The sequence below is a fragment of the Nerophis lumbriciformis genome, linkage group LG07 (assembly GCF_033978685.3).
Source record: "Nerophis lumbriciformis linkage group LG07, RoL_Nlum_v2.1, whole genome shotgun sequence".
Taxonomy (NCBI): Eukaryota; Metazoa; Chordata; class Actinopteri; order Syngnathiformes; family Syngnathidae; genus Nerophis; species Nerophis lumbriciformis.
The window spans coordinates 34836132-34858622 of NC_084554.2; the positions used below are offsets into that span (position 1 = coordinate 34836132).

At 39.6% G+C, this 22491-nt stretch overlaps 1 protein-coding gene across 3 annotated transcripts in view; it reads left to right on the forward strand.

Annotated features, from left to right (window-relative positions):
- Positions 1-6036: 6036 nt before the first annotated feature.
- The window catches only part of pde7a (phosphodiesterase 7A), a 49725-nt gene continuing 33270 nt past the window's right edge, over positions 6037-22491 (forward strand). For all 3 annotated transcript variants that reach the window (XM_061965377.1, XM_061965378.1, XM_061965379.1), the window contains exon 1: positions 6037-7022. In XM_061965377.1, coding sequence (XP_061821361.1) covers positions 6885-7022 — 138 coding nt within the window. In that variant the 5' untranslated portion in view covers positions 6037-6884. The remainder of the gene's footprint in view (positions 7023-22491) is intronic.

The following is a 22491-nucleotide window of genomic DNA, read 5'->3' on the forward strand; positions in this document are numbered from 1 at the left end:
TGAATAACCATAGCAACCAAGGAGACACAAAACAGGGGTGCAGAAACAGAACTTAAACAACAAGTGAATCCAAACGTAAATAAACTATGATCCGGGAAACGGATCATGACAAAATGTGCTTCACTGTACGAACTTTTCGATTTACAAACCCTGTTCAAGTACCAATTAAATAAATCGTGTTTCCAATGAATTTAACTTGGAGAGTGGACTTCTACGATATCTTCTTAGAGCTGCCCCTTTGTCAAACAAACAGCAACTTCTCAATATTTTTATGGATAAATGTCTGCCGTTTATGCATTATTTTAACATTTTTGGCGTTAGACTCATTCTGCTTCAGTGTGGTACAGACTAGCAGTGATATGCGCAAATGACTTCACCAAGTTTACGACACGTCCTGTAATGTTTTTCTTTCTTTAATTCAATAAACATAATCTATTTCTCAGCACTGTTCTTCACACTCACTTTCCTCCTTCCAATGGTTGGAAAACAAAATTAAGTCGCCCTCTTGCTATATGCTATTGCTTGCTGGCATGACTGGTTCTCGCTGGGTTAAATGGGTTATACTTGTATATCGCTTTTCTACCTTCAAGGTACTCAAAGCGCTTTGACACTATTTCCACATTCACCCATTCACACACACTTTCACACACACTGATGCCGGTAGCTGCCATGCAAGGCCCTAACCACGACCCATCAGGAGCAGGGGTGAAGTGTCTTGCTCAAGGACACAACGAACGTGACGAGGTTGGTAGTAGGTTGCTGGCACGGCCACTCTCCCAACAGCGCCACGCCGTCCCCATTCTTGTGACATTTGCTACACCAACTAATGGTGATGATGCTTGTCACTCAAAAAATTAGATTTTCTCGACTGTTCGACATTAAAATTGACAATAAACCAAAATTTGCAGAAAATTAAAAAGTGTCGTTTTCTGCCATTTTTGTTTTTCATTTTGTTGTTTTATTATTGGCCTTTATTATTATCATCATTATTATTGTTGTTCATTTTTATTCAAAGGGCCTCATTGAATTATGCTAGTGTGCCTAATGAAATGGATTATAGCACATCACCTCAACGAAAAGCTGCTCACGTAAAGCCATTTGTATAAGTGCATACACATCGTCTCATAATCATTTCATGCAGGTAGATTTTTTATAACGCACTGTCCCATTGTGTGACGTACAGTCCTGCGTCAGTCTGTTATACAGTCACCGCTGTGTGCTTGTCTCAGCAAGTACCCTCCACACCCAGCCTATACTGCATTAATGAAGTTATGTGCAAACAACATGAAATAATTGCATTTAATAGACTATCATGTACTTTAACATTGATATGATAGCGCACAGAGATCACATTAGCCTTGTATTATTAGTGTGTTACTTCTTTTGTTAAAACACACAATTAGTTATGTTTCCACGTGCAGCAATCATCTGAATAATTTGGCATTATTTGTTGCATTTGAATGAACTTTTAGAAGTCTATTATTAACAGAGAGGCAACACAGTAAAAGCTTATAGACCAGGGACAAAGTAAAAGGGCACCATCTAGTGCATTTGACTGAAAGTTCAACTGAAATATTATGTTATAAATTTAAATTAATAATAGACACATTTTGTCTGGTACACAATTAGAAAATAATAATAATAATAATATAATATTATTATTATTGTTATTATTATTATTATTAAATACTTTTGCTGAATCTAAAGTAATTTTTAAAAAGTGCGTTAAAAGATCAAATATGACATTTACATTTTTTCGAACAAATTAAATAATTGTAAATTATTCAAAAAATTGTTTGAGTTAATGTAAATGTTTATCATTTAGGAACAAAAATCACTTACTCCTTATTGTATTTTGCCACCAGATGGTGCCACATACACAGACATAATATAATGTCCATTCCCTGAACTTTAATGCACTGCCAATACAGTTTTTTCCATTTGCTTACACACAATTTTACTAACTGTGTGTCTTTTTTCAAAAGGATTTACACACTTTTCCACAACATTCAATTTTCTTAATTCCTAGATTATTTGCAAAATGACACACTTCAGTCAAAACATATGCCCATTCATCAAAATAAAGCAAGCATTTGTAAAAATGCAGTTTTATTGTCATCTCACTCACACAGACTTCAAATGATAAGACACTATTGGAGTGAGTTACCCAGAACAGTGATAAATACAAAACACATTTGTAAAAAAAAAAGAAGATATTTTACTATAAAAAATCACATGTTTGGGGCATTTTGCCCGACCTTTTAGCATATGTGATGAATGATTACTGTAACTTGACAAAATATATTGGCAAATCCATAGCAATTGTCGTTGTTTACTTTGAAGTGGGCCTATACATAAAGAGAAAGTAAAAATATCCTGTAATCTTTTCAAGAACTGCTCAACAATGATGCTGCAAACTGAAAATATCTAGTTTTACCACAGTCAGGTAAAGTAACACATCACAGTAGTCAACAATCATATGCAGTGCAAATTAAAATCTGAGACAAATAAAAAGGTTTGAAAAAAAATCTTGAGGTAAAAATTACAAATGGAAAAAACTGTATAGCTGTAGCACCCACTTGAAAGCTGTGTTTTCAATGTATCACCTGTGTGTCTTTACACCTGGTGGATGTGATTATCTAATGTGTTCAATTGTGTGGTCGTTGGCAAGCCAGCCCTTTGGATTGACCAGGAAGTAACTTCACAATCCTTATCTTTGTGTAAGGTGTAAAGATGTGTCTTTATCACAATCATAGTGTGTGTGTGTAAAGTGTGAAAATGTGTGTATCACAATCATTATCTGTGTGCAAGATTGGAAGGTGTGTGTAAAGCATTGTGTGTAATATTTCGCAAAAAACTGGGAAGCAGAGTCTATACCTAATATTAGGCAAATCTGCACAGTGGTTTTGTTTACTGTGTGTCGACTTTTGTTAACTGTGTGAAAATGTAAAATTTAGTGTGTAAGCAATTGGAAAAAACTGTAATAAAAAGTATTCTAAACAAGTAAAGTGATGCCTTGATATATAAATACATATACTATACATAAATAGGTGCAATAGTTGTCATATTGTTTATATACAGTACAAGCCAAAAGTTTGGACATACATTCTCATTTCAATGGGTTTTCTTTAATTTCATGACTATTTACATTGTAGATTGTCACTGAAGGCATCAAAACCATGAATCATGTGAAGTGAAAACCATTACAGGTACCTCTTGAAGCTCATCGAGAGAATGCCAAGGGTGTGCAAAGCAGTAATCAGAGCAAAGGGTGGCTATTTTGAAGAAACTAGAATATAAAATATGTTTTCAGTTATTTCACCTTTTTTCGTTAAGTACATAACTCCACATGTGTTCATTTATAGTTTTGATGTCTTCAGTGACAATCTACAATAGTCATGAAAATAAAGAAAACGCATTGAATGAGAAGGTGTGTCCAAACTTTTGGCCTGTACTGTATTGCATATGATTGTATTTTTCAAAGATAGCAGTACTTTTATACAAAGCAGAAATGCTATTGTGCAAATCTCTAATAAAATAGAGTACAATGATGTGTGTGATAATGTTTGTGTTCAAAGGTGTGAGCATATAGATGGTGCACAAACAAGGTGTAAAAGCGCTGCCTGGCAATGGAGCCATCGTTAATGACTCACAGCGTTTTTACAAGATAATGTGAATCAATTAGAAGCACAACGAAGGATGTGAATTTCCCTCCACAGAGATCTGGAAAAAGATGCCAGTCAGGGGGATGTGAAGCACGGGGAGGACCTGCGGGATTCTCCACCTGTACCCCCGAGGGCAATCAGCCAGTATACTCAACACTCTTTACCTCCCATTGCAAGAACGTAATGAACAATAATGCCTGCTTTGTCCTGTACAGGCCTTGAGAGCGTATTGGAACTTGTACATGACGTGCCATTGACGCAACGGTTCTATACTAGTTCAGGCCATGTCAGGGTTGTGTGACAACACCAGCACTTCCTCTCACATCCTCTCCCTGGGGGAGTAAGCTATGTGCTTTGTGCACATTCAAATTGCACTTTAAAGTTGCCTATCCTAATACTAAACGCGGTTGACTTATTAGGGAAGTTACACCATATAGTCGTAACTTTATCATAATTCACTGTAAAATCACAGTTTTGCAGTTACAGTAAGTTGCTGAAAATGTTACTGTGAAAAAAGTAATGCATATTAGCCAGTAAATTGCAGTGTGAATTTACAGTTCGTAAACTAATGCTGTCAAATTTATTTTTTTTTAAATCAGATTAATCACACTTTTGAATTGGGATTAATCACGACCCAATATTTGGACACAAATGCAATTTTATCGTCAGAATGTCATACAGGAACATACTTTAAATGTCATCAATCTGCAAAAAAATTGATAACAATTTTATCTAAGGTCCATTCAGAGTGTACCGGTATTTTGGAGTGAAATTTGCCAGGGAGCACAACAGTCGAGAGTGTTCTCACTCATCTCGCACTGACGTGCCTTTCAGGTAACCATCTGTGGTTACGGTAAAGGAACATGCAGTGATGGGCAGTAGCAAGTTACATATTGCGAAACTATGAAGCTTAACTACAATATAAGTTAGGAAATTGTGTTAGATGTAAATATAAACGGAATACAATGATTTGCAAATCATTTTCAACCCATATTCAATTGAATGCACTACAAAGACAAGATATTTGATGTTCAAACTCATAAACTTTTTTTTTTTGCAAATAATAATTAACTTAGAATTTCACGGCTGCAACACGTGCCAAAGTAGTTGGGGAAGAGCATGTTCACCACTGTGTTACATGGCCTTTCCTTTTAACAACACTCAATAAACGATTGGGAACTGAGGAGACACATTTTTTAAGCTTCTCAGGTGGAATTATTTCCCATTCTTGCTTGATGTACAGCTTAAGTTGTTCAACAGTCCGGGGGTCTCCGTTGTGGTATTTTAGGCTTCATAATGCGCCACACATTTTCAATGGGAGACAGGTCTGGACTACAGGCAGGCCAGTCTAGTACCCGCACTCTTTTACTATGAAGCCACGTTGATGTAACACGTGGCTTGGCATTGTCTTGCTGAAATAAGCAGGTAACGTTGCTTGGATGGCAACAGATGCTGGCTTTTCAACTTTGCGCCTAGAACAATCCGGATGGTTCTTTTCCTCTTTGGTCCGGAGGACACAACGTCCACAGTTTCCAAAAACAATTTGAAATGTGGACTCGTCAGACCACAGATGAGGGACCACTGCAATGTTTTTAATGGAATCACTGCATGACTCGCCTTTAATTGGATATTTTATTACTCTTTCTGTTGTCCTATACAGTCCTAGAAATAGTGTGGTTTTGTCCTTGTCTGGGTATGATAGTGGGGGACTACATTCAGAACCATGAAAATTGGGAGGGGAGGGGAATTCAGAGCCTGGTTGTTACCATGACACATCCATTGTGCACATGACACCCCCCAACCCCCCAATAAAATGGTCTATTAATACTGTGTTTATCTTGTAAATGTGATCCAGTCAGCACTCAGTTGTGTGTTCAGCTGCACCTTATCAAACTTTAAAAATGTGTTTCCAATCAATCAGTGTCTCAGCATGTTGGTGACAATGCCAGACAAACGCCAAACAAAGACACGCTGACTCGAAAATTAGTAAAGGAGGCAGCTTGTTTTATTTGCCATATGTCTTCTTGAGTCACTTGCAAGCATAGCTTCTGTATTTCCCGCTGAGCTCCCAAGGAGTATGAGTCATGCGAGGAAGGTAATCATACTAATCACAGGCAACGATGTGTGGACCGCTGCAGGGCAAGCCCGGTTGTGGAGGAATACCCTTGAGAAAGTACACACTGCTTGCAAACCGCGACTCACATAGGTCTTGGGGATCACCCCGGTGGCGTAGCCAATCAAATTAGCCCATTTATCTCCTTTGAGGGCCGGTGTCCAATCGACGTTGAGGTAACAAACACCGCCTCTCTCCTATTGGTCCACTCCTGATAAAGGCGTGTTGTTGTCTTTTTTTTGCTCCCCAACAGCACCATCTCTGGCAGGTGGTGCTTTTTAAAGCGTACGCTTGGCTACCGTTAATGTCGTTTTTGAGAGTAGTTCGGGCGATTTCAACAAAAGCGACACGTTTTTAAGGTACCTTTATTTTTTTAAATAGGCAGTCGTGGCGTGGCTAAAACACGGCACCGGAAACGTGGATAATGAGCTAAAGGAACCATCGGGGTTCCCCCCTTGTTTTGTCTTCCACCGAGGTTTGGCTTCACCTTTTGCAGTTTTTGGGGAAAACGGCCTAAAAAACGTAATACTGTAGAGACTTTGTCAAGACCGGGGAAGGAGAGACAACGGACAGAGAGTGGGGGGAGAAAAAGCCCCCACGCCGAGACTGACGAGCTCTCCCATCCCGGAGTTTGGATCGCTTTTGGCGTCAATATGTCGATGTGATACGTTGAAGCGCTTTGTTGTTGTGTTTTTTGTTTTTAAAGTATCCTTTTGTTGTCTTTTTTGAATATGTTGAGCCGAAGGCAAAGCAGCGGACGTTCAGTTCTGCTTTGAAAAAAAAACATGAGGAAGCGTCTCCATAAAGCCCCTGAAAATGGCAAGAAGGTCTCGTTGTCCGCGGGCCTGCATTTGAGCAGAACGAGAAGGAGAGGATCCTCCGCAGAAGGAGCAGCAGCATGATTCTTCACCTTTATTCTTTATTGCCCCCCATCATGACGTCAAAGGAGGTCCAACGGTGGAGATAAATGAAAACAATTCATTTTTTGCAACTTCTGAGACGCCCACAATGAACAATTTTCACTTCGATTGCAGATATTGAAATATCTTTTTTTCTACAGCTTTACAAGTATTTTTGCTATCTGCTTTTTTTATCGAGACTATTCAATGGAAGTATGCTATCAGCTGCCAGTGTTGCCTCTAGACAGGCCGGTTCCCAAGCATGTCCTTAGCCGGAGAGGAGCCATCAGTTTCAGCTCCAGCTCCTCTCTCTTTGGGGCCCCTGATCCAAGACAGCTGTCCCAGGTAAACAAATCCAGAACACCCTTTTGTCCCACCATTCATGTGTCTTTTTTCAAAGCACCCCTTCACCAAATAGGTCCATAGGAATCTTGCAGGTGGTTGTCAGATCCCCAGGCCCAACAAACACCTGCAAGGCTCTCACATTTGTCTTATCTTTTTAGCCTTTGACCACACGCCACCAAAATATGTGCATGTTAACCACAGATAAAAAGTCGCCAAGAGCTCGCATCACAACACCACTTGTACTACTTTGGGTTTGCAGTAAAACGCCGCACTGTTCCCTCTGCCAACATCCCTTGTCACATTGGCAGAAATTACATGCTTCAACTGACTCAAAATTATTTATAGGTAAAGTACAACATGTACACAGCAGCTATGCTCATCACAAGATGTTTCTTTTCCATTGGTAGAGTGCAGAACATTTCCAGCATGCTGTTAGGCCTTTGGTACCGTCTGTTTTCTTAACCCCCTCTGTGGTTGCACAAAAGCAACAGCAGTCCGTTCAGGTCACTTCCCTTGGCTTCCCCTCAAGTAGAGAATGTTGCATTGCTTGCCGTTCAACATAAGCATGAAGTCATCGTATGACCCCGCAAGCACCCTCTTTGCCGTCCATTAGTGCCTTGTGTGTGACCCTGCCCTACATAGCCCCCCTTGTGTATTCTTTTTTTAAACTGGCAAACTTTCATGGCAATGTTTTTTAAGACAACCCCATACTCTGGGTCAGGGATGAAAAACTAAATTGTTTAAGGGTTTACATTTCCAGAAAGCTGTGGACCGGAAGGCCGTACTTCTTATTGTTAGTCTTATTTATTTATTTTGTATATTCTGGAGAACCACATCATCCACAGTAGACATTTGATTTTGGTGTATTTATTTTTGACAAAGTTACGAGAGCGTTTTAAGAATCTTTTTGAACTGATCTCGCGGGCCACCAGTTGAATAGCCCAAATGATAAAAAAAGAGAGGACCTAAAATGGAACCTTGAGGAACACCACAAGTGTAACTAGAGAAGTTGGACAAATGACTACTGACTTCATCTGAAGTAAACAAGCTACAGCAACACCTTAGTTTCATAAATCACATTAACGAAAACTGCCTGGACTTAAAGGGATGCTTTGTGTTACGCCTCAGTTATGTAAATCACAAGTTTGTACCCCAGTGTTGTATGTTTGCTAGCCAGGTTAAAGTGTCAATGCAAGGATCTGGCAATGTTTTTATATGCTCCAAGTTCCTCTAAACAGGAGCACTGTAGTGTTTTTAGGAATCTGCTGCAAAAATGTTTGTTGCCCAAGTTTTGAACTGAACTCCGGGGGCTGGTATGGCGTCATTCTTGGGTCGGATTTGGCCCCCGGGCCGTCAGTTCAATAGCCCTGTTTTAGGCTATCGATGGTCCTTAGTTTTGTTTACCGCCTGGCATGGACTATACAGCCAAAGGAATAAACTGTAACCCTTTGAAATCCCACAATTAGAGCTTATTATTAATACGATTATTACATGTAAAGTGATTCTAGATAGGACAACCGTTCAGTCTTGTCGCAACGTCTTTTAAGGCAATCTGATCAGTCCAGCTGCGATCGATTCAATGCCCTGAGAAGACATTTGCAGTACATTAGTAAAGGTAAACCAACTCTTCTGCTGAACTGCTGCACAAAGGGTGATATGTCAAAACATGCAGCCGTACTGTGTTGCCTGTGCTATTCTTTTTCTGACAAATACACTCCAAAGTTTGACCCCACATACAGTATCGGATTGACTTGAAATTTCTCCCACAGCTCAATGCTCGCTACAAAAACACCTGCTGTAACTTAAGGGTGTTTAGCCCAGCCCGTTCACCATAAAAATTCAGATAACTCCTGTAGTGTACTGACATGCATAATACCGGTGTGTTAAATTTAACCAATATTGCTTGAAAAAGAGTGCGGCAATCAAGCAAAGAATCTTTGCAGGTGCACCTATCACATTGTCAATAAGTAATTGACTGGTTGTCAAGTAATGAGGTATTACATGTAAGCTAAATGTCTTCCAAGTCATATGGACAACTTATAGGGGGCACCGCAAATTTCATTCACAATTATGTGAAAAAAATTGTAAAGGCCTTTGGGGTACAATTTTCATTGTAAATGGTTCCCAAGATAGTCCATAAAATTCGCTTGCATATTTTGGCGCTTTGAACTGTCCTTTTTGTATAATGGCACGCTCAGCTGTCAATTGATTTGGGCAAGACAAACCAAAAAAAGCTTCATTTATTTGAGAAAAAAATACAGATGATGTCAACATGCAATACTCATGTGCTTCATTCATCGAGGTACTCTTGTGCTGCTATTTTTTGTTTCTAAAAATGTAGCATTAAATATAATTTTTATTAGCGGTCGGCGCGGCCTATACAAGGGAAATTGCTAGGGAAATGCAAGCCTGATTCAGGGTTTACATATGCAAACTATAGTTTTCTTTTTGCACCTCAGTGTTTGACTAGGGCGCAGCCAGACAGACTGGTCACGTGCATGGACAACATACCAAATATTCACTGGATTATGATGGATTTCAAAGCCATTTGTAGTTTAAAGCAATGTGCTCTGCCCCCATTTGTCTTTTATGTTAAGGGTAGATTACACTGTCGCAGTTGTATGACATCATGCTATTTGTGTAGCTGACGCAGCTACCGCCATCCCATTTGGGACACCAGATTGGGTGGAACTGAACTGCACGGTGGAAACATCCTTCATTGAGGCCAGAAGTCAATTTTAGTCCACGGGTTACTCTCGTTATTAAGTGATATGCATGAAAAGGCAAAAAACGCAAAGGCCAATCCGTCACAATTACACGTGCGCAAGTCCTTTGTGCCGAGGCGTATTTACGACTTTTAAGAGTGTGTGCATGTCCTTTGTGGCTGTTGTGCTTTTATGTGCGGTTCCACAGGCCTGTTGTTTGTGGACTGGCATGGGGCACACAAAGACAGTTAGGCATGTGCATAGGCGCTGTGGGCAAAGGTTTGGCTTTTAGCCAGACTCACAGATGGCCCGAGTCTCTGTCCCTTCTTTTTCTGCTGTTTTGTTCTGTTCTCACTCTCTCTCACACACCACACACACACATACACACACAAAGTACCCTCTTTCTAACAATTTTTCTCTCTACACCACCACCTTCGTGCCTCCGCTGATGACGACAATCCATTTTGTAAACAGAGGGTGAAATTGGGTTAAAGACACGAGCGAGTCTCAGGGAAATATGTCACTCTGTGGTCGTGGAATGCTTATAATGGGGTGTAAGAGGAGGCGTTGCGCTGCACAACAAAAGGCCTCATTGATTCACAATGCTTTTATGTTGGCGAAAGTCATCTTCTCTGTTGATTCTTCTTCTCCTTGCATCGTGCTTTATGATTATTAGGACCAGGAGTGGCGTAAGAGTCATGTGGTTCCAATCTTGCCTTCACGTTCAGAGACACACACATTCTCCTCATCGCCTTGTGGCTTTGCTTTCACAAAACACAAAAGCTGCCTTTCTGCCAAGCACTATATGGTTCACTTCAGCTCATCTATGGTACTGTTCAGTACTGAGAGCCCCGATCTGGTCTGTCTTTCCACCACTTGGTGTGTAGGCGGGATGGCGATGGCTGCGTAAATAGTGTGCTGGCATTATCCAAAACACAGTTGTCTTTCAATCCTCCCTTTGTTGTTATCCACACACTGTAGTGTACTTGGCACAGCCTTCTATAATCTAACCATATCATTCCAGTATGTTCCGTACCGCAACAAAAGCAGTGCAGAAAAGGAGGAGACTTTGGTGCTCTTTACAGCCTTTGACAATGGAAAAACAGTTTGTTACCAGCTGTAGAGGTAGGATGGCGCTAGATTGGACGTTTTCTTCAGGCAATGGAAACACAAGAAATTAGTCGTATGTTACCAATGGTAATGCAAGGATTGAGGATCGGGTACTCTTTACAACTTTTAAAAATCTTTACAACTTTTAAAAAATGTGAACATAGAAAATGTCAGGGGTTTTGTTCACATTCTGCATTTTCCTATTCAGTGGTCAGCACAGCGAATTAAGGCTGCAGCTATGGATTATTTTAATAAGTAGATATTCTTCTGAAAATTCCTTCGATAAATCGAGTAATCGGTCATTACACTAGAGCATGCATTTATTTCGAAATTACGTAAGTAATGGATTGCTTTTACTGTAAAAAAGGGGGTTTAACTAATAATCGTTCACTTCTAAGACTCAAGATGTCACATCGCTATAGATGTATTTTAAACAAACGTCACTGTCATCATACATTCTATGGACTTAGCGAACATCAGTAAGGCCAGTTGGTCTTGTACACTCATGCTAAGTTTTAGCGAGCATGGCTAACACTAATAGGGGTTTTAGCTTTACCAATAAATGATTCCTTGAGGCAGAGAAAAATCAAGAGATAATCAAGGTACTTGAATTACTCTAGGAATTTTTTCACCCCTGCAATGAGTCAATCGCATGAATGGTTTGGACTCTGTTTTCACCCCCAAATGCTGTTCCTGATGCAACCCGTGCCCTCTGCTTTAATCACCAGGGGTCGAACACAAGAAATTACAGTATGTTACTATAACGCTAATCTTGAGTTAATGTTAAGGTAGTACCTTTTGCAACTTTTGATGATGGAAGCATGATAAATCATGCTACTTTAAAAGTTGCTGTCAAGACAAGACATCTTTGGTACCCTTTATGACTTCCGGTAACAGAAAAACAATACATTTACAATAAAATACATGTACCTGTGCTGTTTGGCAACACTAAATTGGCCTTAGTGTGTAATTGTGAGTGTGAATGGTTGTCTGTCTGTGTTGGCCCTGCAATGAGGTGGCGACTTGTCCAGTGTGTGCACTGCCATCTGCCCGAGTACAGCTGGATGGGCTCTAACCCCAGTAGAAATGGATGGATGGATGGATGTTACCAACGAAACTGTTAGAATTGAGTTGATGTAACTTTTGGACTTTTGACGGTCAAGGTAGAAATGATGGTATGTTATGGACAGTACGGGTAAGATGGTGCTAAATTAAAAGCTTTTGGTACTGTTGACTACTTTTGAAAATGGCATTTCAAGAAATTATGACGTGTTGAACAGTAGTGGTAGGATGAAGCTGGACTTGATTGTAAGTCACGTGGCATTGGCGGATAATGGAGCCAGCTGTTTGCAGTTCAAACGTCAATCTGCTATCAGCAGTATATCATCGCCAGCCAAATCATCAGCTCTTTCCTCATTTTGGATGTTTAGACACCAAACGATAAGCTCGTGCGTAAGAACTGCAGATAGTGCTGCTTGTTGCATCCACACTATAGATGTTTCTGTGCAGCTATTTGATAAGCCACAACTGTAAGAGGGAGGAGAGGAGGAAAAAAAAAAATTGTTGATTTTAACTGCAGCGATAAGGTGCTGTGTCTGCGCAGGGCCCTCGCATTGACGTTGGTTCAGGATGTGGTAAGAATGCTGAAGAAGCCAAGTGTTTCACAACCGTCCTCAAAAGCTTTTTAACCCTCGCGCTGCCGACGTCTGAAATTTTTCGGACTTTCCCGGAGTCTGCGGTGGTGTTTGTCACCAAGCAGGGATGTGTAGTATTTGGTAAATAAACGGGACTGAGCCCTCACATCCTGCCTTCATTCGGACGCAGACACTCTCTCTTTCTTTGCCCCTCTGTTTGTCTCTGCGAGGGGGGCCCCTCTTATCACGTGACCAGTCTGTTTTTGTGCTGCAGTGTCGAGTGCAGTCGGCCATGTGAATGTGACTGGACAAACTGTCAATGCAGCTCACCGTTAATCATGCTTATTTACCTTTCTTGTGTATTTGCGACCCCCAAATAGTCAACAAGCCTTTCTTAGGAGGTGAAGACTTGCATTGCGGGGAAATAAGATGACCCAGGAAAGCAATTAGAGCCTGGGGATGAATGAAATTCCTTTGCAGGGTAGACAGCCAGTGAGAAAATGAAGCAACTCTCCCTTCCCCCTGCATCTTTTACTGTAGTGCATTTATAGAACACTGGTATAAAAGCCCTCATAAGTGTCTTTATGGCACTTTATATACCAGTTTAACATGGGGGAAAAAGGTTGCAGATTGGCTACTCCTTGGTCAGGGACCAATTCACCTCTTCAGAAAGCAAGCACAGCTGGAGTGCATCAGAGCGGACGGCGATCTCGTAAAACACTCTCAACAAGATTCCATTTAGTGCTTTTTGTGTATGCGGCCGCTTGTGCCAAACACACACACAGGCCTGGTCCGAATCTACTCGCGGTTGAGGCTTAGCACACAGTTACTGGAATGTGCCGTCCCGCACGGCAGAGTGCTGCAAGAGGTCATGTAACTTCGAAACGAGTGTTCTGTTTGAAACTGCGCAGCTTTTCTTTGAAGAATTTACGTGCGTGTGCATGCCGTCATAAGAATAACTGTCGTCTCTGACTCAGGCTGAACGGCACCTGTGTGAGAATTCTGCAACGGGCACTGTACGCTTGACTAGCATTGGAAAAACGACAGGAATCTTGTTTGACACACGCACCAAGAGCTTGTATTTTCACCATAAAATGTTGTATGTATAAGACTACAGCTGTTTCTAATGGTTCGTGACAGATATTCAACAGAACAGACGGGATTTCACTTCTGCTCTAGCGAGGTCATTCCAGTTTGCGTCTCAGGCCCTTGGGATATTGTTAGCATCTATTTAACCACAGCATACAGCTCTTTTCTGACAGAGAAGCCCTGGGGTTACTTGCATACTCAGAGGTTTTTAAACACCATGTGACCCCTGTTACCCCACCCCTCCCCCAACCGTCCATGACCTCAGAAACCTGAGTATCGCAACCCCAGGCAGAGCGGATGAGCCGAGATAAGAAACAGAGCCACATGTATACAAATTTCATGGAAAAGCAGCGTGCACAATGGACTCACTTATGTTAAGAGTATTGAGATGGGGCTGCGCTCCAGACCATACCCTGTTTTCTGTGAATTTACTTTCTAAAGGAAAACTACTGTCAACAAGTTTGAAATTAATTATTTTTTATACATCAATTTCATTGGAGCCATGTTTGTTGAATACCTACTTACCTACCTACTGTTTGCGGTTCTTACATAATCATTCATACACTTCTACTCCTGAACCGCTGCACACTAAAGGGTGAACATTTGTCAAAAAGTGCACTTTTCCTGAACTGTTCGTGCTATTATTTTTCTGAACAAAAGCTGTCATAAGTTGGATTGACTTGGAAATTTCTCACACAGCTCAATTTACTGCAAATCCAAGGATGTAACTTTAGGGTGTTGAGGCGAATGGCCACAATTTTTGGCACATATTTTGTATGGGACTGACAGTGTGTCTGTGTAAAATTTGAGCAAGATTGGTTAAAAAAATACCCGCCATCAAGCTAAATGTCTGTGCAGGGATACCTAATGAATTGCCTATTCGTCAAATGTAAGGATGTAACAAATATGGTTATAATTGTAAACTGCGATATTATTGATAATTCCCGTTAGCATTACTGTTTCACAATGCTATTCTTGTGAAACCAAGATTGATTTCTCACTTTGAAGAACTCTTGGTTATACTGCTCATTTCTTTGGAGATGCATCTCGCGCACTAATGGTTAGTTAGGTAGCTCAAATGCTTACATGAATACAAGACACTTTAACATCTTTCCCCATTACAAACAGCCATTTTCCTTTAATATTAAACACTCTAAAACCTTTATAAATCAAAACAGAAGAAGATAAACATATTTAAAAACTCCAATAATAACAGAAAAATAATTGATACATCTCCTGCCAAAAAATTTTTTATGTGTGTGTGTGTGTGTGTGTGTGTTGCTTATTTGTTTAAAATACAATTTGGTTAAAATTCTTTAGTTTGTGTATGTATAAGTACTTTTTGAGCACAATACTGTGATAATTATGGTCACAAAAACCATGATATGAAATTGTAATATCGTTACATCCCTGCTTTGAAGATAACCTGTATTGTATGTATATTGGCTAAATTGGGGCCCTAAGCAGTTTTATTTTACCGCCGTCCTCCCTCCCCCATAACAACTGTTCACAATGTTTTATTAATGTGAAACATTTGAGTTTCATTCGATGCATGTTTTGTACTCGGGCAAATTTAAATTTCTGTCCGCCGCCATCAGACTCCTTAACAGCTGGCAGGACGTTAGAACAAACAATTAATGAATGACCTCATAAAACTGGACAGTCTCATTTTCTGTTGCACATAAATAATTGCACAGCTTTCCTTTGCATTATTTTAGCATTTTGTTAATGTTATACTTTTTATGATATTTTTAATCGAATCTTGCATTCTGAGGACAGGAAGTAAGAATTGCATGTACAGGGAAATGTGTTTCTTCCTGTTCATGACAATGACATTTGAATACCGGTACATTTCTTTGTGCAAAATAACAAATTCAAAACACGTTTTTACACACTTCCCTGACACCCGTTCGGCCGAGATTCAAACCCAGCACTTCTGTACTTACATGGCCAGACTTTTGACAATGTTTAGGGAAATTTGTCATTATATTCTCATCAATGGCAGAGCAGGAAGAAGCTAGGAATGCATTTGTGGGCAAATTTCATATCAAGCGCCCTGTTATTTATTGACATTTTACATGCGCTTATTCACGCAAAACGTGGCCCCTCACAGATTGCTTGATCTTCGTATACCCTGTATGTATGTCTTTTCAAGCATTTTGAGCACAACCCATTGGGGGCGCCCTTTTTGTCGTTTGCAGTTTTAAAAACTTAATTCTGAACCTACTAATGAAGTACAATCCTGGCTATGTTATTGTCAGCAAATCTATCTGTGTTTGGCTCAGGGTGTGTTTATGTACGAATAAGCCACAATTGATTTATTCGAAAGTTGTTTTGTCTTTTTGCAACTTTAATACAATAATGATCAGGCAGGCTGATATTTATAATGATCTCATCCTGGTGTAGTCCGGCGAATTATCTTTTTTCCATTCGACGCCACCCTCAGAGTGAAAGGAGGTCATTGGCTAACAGATGGAAATAAATTTTAATCCTGCCTTGTTCCATGCCAGAGGCTGTGGGTCAAATGTAAACTGGCAATCGGCACGCCTCACTTTTGACGCCAAAGCGCCAAGTCATGAGAGCTGTGATTCGTACGGCAAACTTATTTCCACTCAAGTGGTCCAGTTTGTTACGATACGGCTTGGAAATTGCGGCATAGCTACATCGGTGCTTAGCTTGACATTACAGCAGATGGAGTCAGTAGGGCTAGACAATAAAACAGTATCAATATATATCGGGATAGACACGTACTTGATATCAATAAAAAATGTGTTCGATAAAACGTTACATTTTTATTTTATGTTGGAAGGAAGCGGAAGTTGCGGCACAAGGTGGTTGCACGAACAAAGGCACTGGCTCTCTGTTAACCAAGTAACGCATGAAAGTGATCACTGATCAGTGAGTGACACACTAACAACCAATCAGGTAACAGTATCAACTAGCAGGATTGGTTGCACCATATTTTTGTCTTGTGGTTGATTCTTTGAATGGAGCGAGAAGAGAAAGTAAAAATGAGTGCTGCAGAGCGCAAAGAAATTGTCGATAAAACAGGAAAGTCACCTCTACAGTACGGCATTTTTTTGTATTTAAAAAAAAAAATGGACCGGAGTCAGACCAATGTTGTCAACCTTAGCAGCGCTTACCTTACCTAAGCCTTCAGAAAATAGTTCTTCCCAGGTTTTTCTGTTTACATTTTCACACTTTGTACTAGGGTTGACCCGATACCAATATTTTGGTACCGGTACCAAAATGTATTTCGATACTTTTGTAAATAAAGGACACCCCAAAAAATGGCATTATTGGCTTTATTATAACAAAAAAATCTTACGGTACATTAAACATATGTTTCTTATTGCAATTTTTAGCTGCTGACCTATGCTGTAACGTATTGTGTCATTTTCCCTTCTATTATTTTGTCAAAATTAAGGACAAATGGTAGAAAATGAATTTTTAGACTACTTGTTCATTTACTGTTAATATCTGCTTACTTTCTCTTTTAACATGTTCTATCAACACTTCTGTTAAAATGTAATAAACACTTATTCTTCTGTTGTTTGGATGCTTTACATTAGTTTTGGATGATACCACAAATGTGAGTATCGATCCGATACCAAGTAGTTACAGGATCATACAATGGTCATAATTTAAGTCCCTGTCTAGGGACCTATTTCCTGAATTTATAAACATAATATGAATTTAAAAAAAACAAAAAAATATGTTTTTGATGCTAAAAAATATATATGTAATCATAGTAGTATCGACTAGATACGCTCCTGTACTTAGTATCATTACAGTGGATGTCAGGTGTGGATCCACCCATGGCGTTTGTTTACAGTGTGATGCCGGTGAGCTACGGTGTGTAGTGAAGCATGTTTAGCTATTCCTCGTCCTGTACGGATGATACTTGTAAGAAACGTACTTTATTTGTCGCCATGGAGGCGAGGATTAGTGATTTAGAAGTAGCTAAAACACTGCAGACTACAGCTGGACGTTAGCCGCTAGCTAGCCAGCCATGTCGTAAAGCACCTCTTCCTGAGGGCGTTTCAGTGTTATAGCTTCACCTTTATTGTTAGTTTTTAAGCAAACATGCGTCCATTCTCCCTTTTCTGTCTACACACTGTGTCTGCTTGTGAGTACTCCGTGATTGTGCGTTGCCGAACATGCTCCTCTGCTCGTAAAACCGGCAATGTCACGATGTGAAGACGAAGCGCAGTCATGCCCGTTAAAAATTAGGGGGGGAACCGGTACTTTTTAGAGGCGATATAGTACCGAATATGATTAATTAGTATCGCAGTACTATACTAGTACTGGTATACCGTACAACACTACGTTGTACTATTTTGTCACACTTTACTAAGCATTTCTTACATGTTGCTTATTTTCAAACCTCATCCATTTTCTACCGCTTGTCTCTTTCGGACAAGCGGTACTAAAAATGGATGGATGGATTTTTAAAAGGTTATTGTTAAATGTTCAATGTGATTTTAGATGTTTTTATACATTGTTTTTCGCGGTTGTGTTTACATTTCCTTTCCTTTCTGTCTTGTTAGCTGAAAGGATTATAATATGAGAAAGGTTTCATTTTAAATACATTCAATATATTTTCGATAATATAAGCATTGCTATAGACCGATATAAACCGGTTATATTGTGATAGTTTTTAGCCATATCACCACAAAAAAGCACAGTATGGAGGACATCCAGCATGTTTGTTATTCTCCTTGGCATTTTGTCCTGATATTCATGAGGGAAACTTTTCACACGCCTTAATCAGCTGATTCCCAAGCTACAAGCCGATATTATCTCCACTGTCTTCAGCCAGAGAGAGACTTTCAGATGTTAAACCACCGTGGCGCCACACCTTTTGTGTAACCACTATTAGTACAGGCACAGCACCACCTTGTCCAAACAGTACATTGATGCGCTTTGTTTTGAATACCTACTTTTTGAAATATGGATGCACGGACAGAACAAAATGTCCACAAACACAGAATGTGTGTTCTCAGTGTACACATGCTTGTATTATGTAATTGTATCTTAACTGAAGTTGACGACCTGCTAAAACAAAATGTTAACATTGTTTATTTTTGTGGTTGCAGCGATCCCATTTGTAACATTTGCGTCACTCAAAACCACATTGTCCCGACGTCACTTCACATACAGCTAAGACATGCTCGCAGTTGCACCCAATCTACACAATGTTCACACCCAGCGGTTGTGCTGTGTGTAAACACGGAGGCTTGTTGACACTAAAATACGCCGTCGCAGATGACCCACCCCGAGTAGAGCTGTTTGCTCGTTGGTGAAATATTAGCTGTATGCTGACCTCTGTTGTGTTTTCAGAGGACACACCTTGTCCGAGGGTGTGAAGGAGACTTTCACTAATCCTCAGGACTTGAGGTAATGAGTATATGAGCATGTTGTCTTTGTGTTCGGGCTTAACCATTAAATGCTACCTGAAGGTGGACGGATACACTGCCTTACCATAATGGATGTTTGCACCACGTTCTCCCAATTTTAATGTGTACCGAATAGTATTGTCCCGATACCAATATTTTGGTACTTGCACCGGTACCAAAATTATTTCGATACTTTTCGGTACTTTTCTAAAAAAAAAGGGGACCACAAAAAATTACATTATGGGCTTTATTTTAACAAAAAATCTTACAGTACATTAAACATGTTCATTATTGGAAGTTTGTCCTTAAATAAAATAGTGAACATACAAGACAACTTGTCTTTTATTAGTAAGTAAGCACACAAAGGCTCCTAATTTAGCTGCTGACGTATGCAGTAACATATTGCGTCATTTTCCATTCTATTATTTTGTTAAATATATTAAGGACAAGTGGTAGAAAATGAATTATTAATCTACTTGTTCATTTACTGTTAATATCTGCTTACTTTCTCTTTTAACATGTTCTATCTACACTTAAAATGTAATAATCACTTATTCTTCTGTTGTTTGATACTTTACATTAGTTTTGGATGATACCACAAATTTGGGTATCAATCTGATACCAAGTAGTCACAGGATCATACATTGGTACTTTTCAGAGGCGGTATGGTACCGAATATGATTCATTAGTATCGCGGTACTATACTAATACCGAATGTTTCCTACTTCTTGTCGTGCAGTGACACATGTTTTCAACACAATAGGGTAGGAGAAATTAGGAAACTTACCACCCCTATCTCACCATCCGCCCCTTTTACGGCTGTGGTACAACTTCGAAAGGGGGAATTTGAATGAATAGAGTGAACCATCTTGTCAGTCATCCACAATCTTTGTCTTTGTCTTGGTCAGTGGAGGCGGCACCGCTTGGTTACACACTCAGGATACACACTGAGAGAGCGCCTCGCTACTCGCAAGTCGCTACTAACTTGTGAGAAGCACTGCAAGCTAACAACAATTAAAGTTAAAGATAAAGTTCCATTGATAGTCACACACACACTTGGTGTGGTGAAAATACCCTCTGCATTTGACCCATCCGCTTGTTCCACCTCCTGGGAGGTGAGGAGAGCAGTGAGCAGCAGCGGTGGCCGTGCTCGGCAATCATTTTGGCGATTTAACCCCCAATTCCAACCCTGGATGCTGAGTGCCAAGCAGGGAGGCAATTAGGAGGAAAAGGATGATTGCAAAGCCAAATGTCTCTGTGTGGAAATATTTCATCTTAAAACAAGTGAGCAAAATGAGCCCATCAACATGTACGATCGAGCAAGTATGCCAAATATGTTGGAAAGTGATGGCAAAAAAACCCCACCTCCCGTTAGGAAAAACTTATTTTCAATGTGTATTTATTAAAATTTTTGCTAAGAGATTAATGGTATTTTTTTTTTGTCTAGTTTACTTTTTTAGGATATTTTAAAGTTCTTGACCTTCCAATTACAGTTTATTCATGGGTTACAATTAGGACTGGGCGATATGTCGATATACGCGATATATCGCGGGTTTGTCTCTGTGCGATATAGAAAATGACTATATTGTGATATTCGAGTATACGTTCTCACGCAGTTGCTTTTAGCTGTTGCACCTTCTTACACATGTCACCTACTGTCACGACATACGTCACATACGTATACACCCTCGCGCAGCAAAGAGGTAGCAGCATGGGTAACGTTAGCTGTGATGCTAGCGCAGCCGTGCGAGTGGTAATACGAGAGAGAGAAGGTGCGAATCTGGTAACAAATGAAGGAATAATTAATTCCTCCCAAAAACAGCAGGGCGTCCATCGTCTGGCGGTGGTTTGGCTTCAAGTGGGAATATGTCGAACAGACAACCGTAATTTGTCAAGTGTGGGGCAAAAGCGTTGCTATAAAAAGTAGCATTACTGCTAATATGTAGCATCATTTGAAAAGTCACCTGCTAGAGAATGAAGAATGCTTACTCCGCATGTCAACATCTCCGTTCGGTGCCACACGCCCACACCATCAAAATGCTGAGGCAAACATTTCCAGATCAACACCGTATGAAAAAAAAAAAGTGATTTTTTTTTTTTTTAGTTGTGATTTCCTTCTCTGCATGAAAGTTTTAAAGTAGCATATATTAATGCAGTATGAAGAAGAATGTTTTAATGTAGACACATAGAATCATCATACTGCTGTGATTATATGCATCAAGTGTTCATTCAAGGCTAAGGCAAAATATCGAGATATATCTCGTCTATCGCGATATGGCCTTAAAATATCGCGATATTAAAAAAAGGCCATATCGCCCAGCCCTAGTTACAATCATTAAAAGTCATTAAATGGATTTTGCGAAAATTATGGCCTTAAATGGCATACATAACTCATTTATTTCAGTGTTCTCCCGTTAAACACACATGAGCTAGCTTGGCTAACATTAGCAACTCTCGTGATGCATGCACCTCACATGACCTACAGTGGCCGAGGATGGACAACCATGGCAATTCTCACAACAGACCACAACTCGTATTTTCTGACATTCCCACAGTAAATAAATAATAGTTTCTTCAGCTGCTTGACATTTTATACTTAACTTGTTATCTGATGTACCCGTTTTTAACAACTGTGAGGGTGTAAAATACAATCTGTGCAAGGTGTTAAATGACTCAGCCTATTTTTATTGCATTGAAAGGGCTTAATGGCATTTTTCCAAATATCATTCCATGACATGTCTTTTTCTAAAATGTTTAAATCAATCATCCATTTCAAAACATATTCATCATTTGCATTCCTACTATGATGTTTGTTATTAAATAAAACCGTTCATTTTTTAAAAATTGTATCCTGATTTAGATCAAATAAAAAAGATTTCTGGGTATACTATTTTGATCAACTAATTCAGACTGGGATGTTAATTTACACGGCTTAAATGTGCTGCAAGGAAGTTGCAAAAGGCATCTTTAATTGCAGTTCAGTTCAGTTTCAGTTTTCAGCATACGATACAATGTTATGCGTCACATATTTCCAGTTGTTTCGTTACAGCACGTCCGAAAAGGAGTAGAAGAAGCAGCTCTTATTTATTTATTATATCAATTGTATCCCATTTCCTTTTTGTCTTTTTGTAACAGAACAGTGAATAAATAAATAATATACCGTAAGTAAGTAAACAAATATTAAATAAATAAATAATCCATCCTTTCATCCATCCATCCATTTCCCACCGCTTATCCCTTTCGGGGTGGCGGGGGGTGCTTGAGCCTATCTCAGCTGCATTCGGGCGGTAGGCGGGGTACACCATGGACAAGTTGCCACCTCATCGCATAAATCATTATATTAAAAAAAAGGTGAAAGATGTTCATCATAATTATTGTTCTTTGTACTTTATGATCAGTTGTAGTTTGAACAGTCCCTTAAATGTTGTTGCTTTGTTTGATTTCTTTGTGCAATCAATTCCAGAATTTAATTCCACATACAGATATGCTGAAGGTTTTAAGTGTTGTACGTGGATACAAATGTTTTGAATTA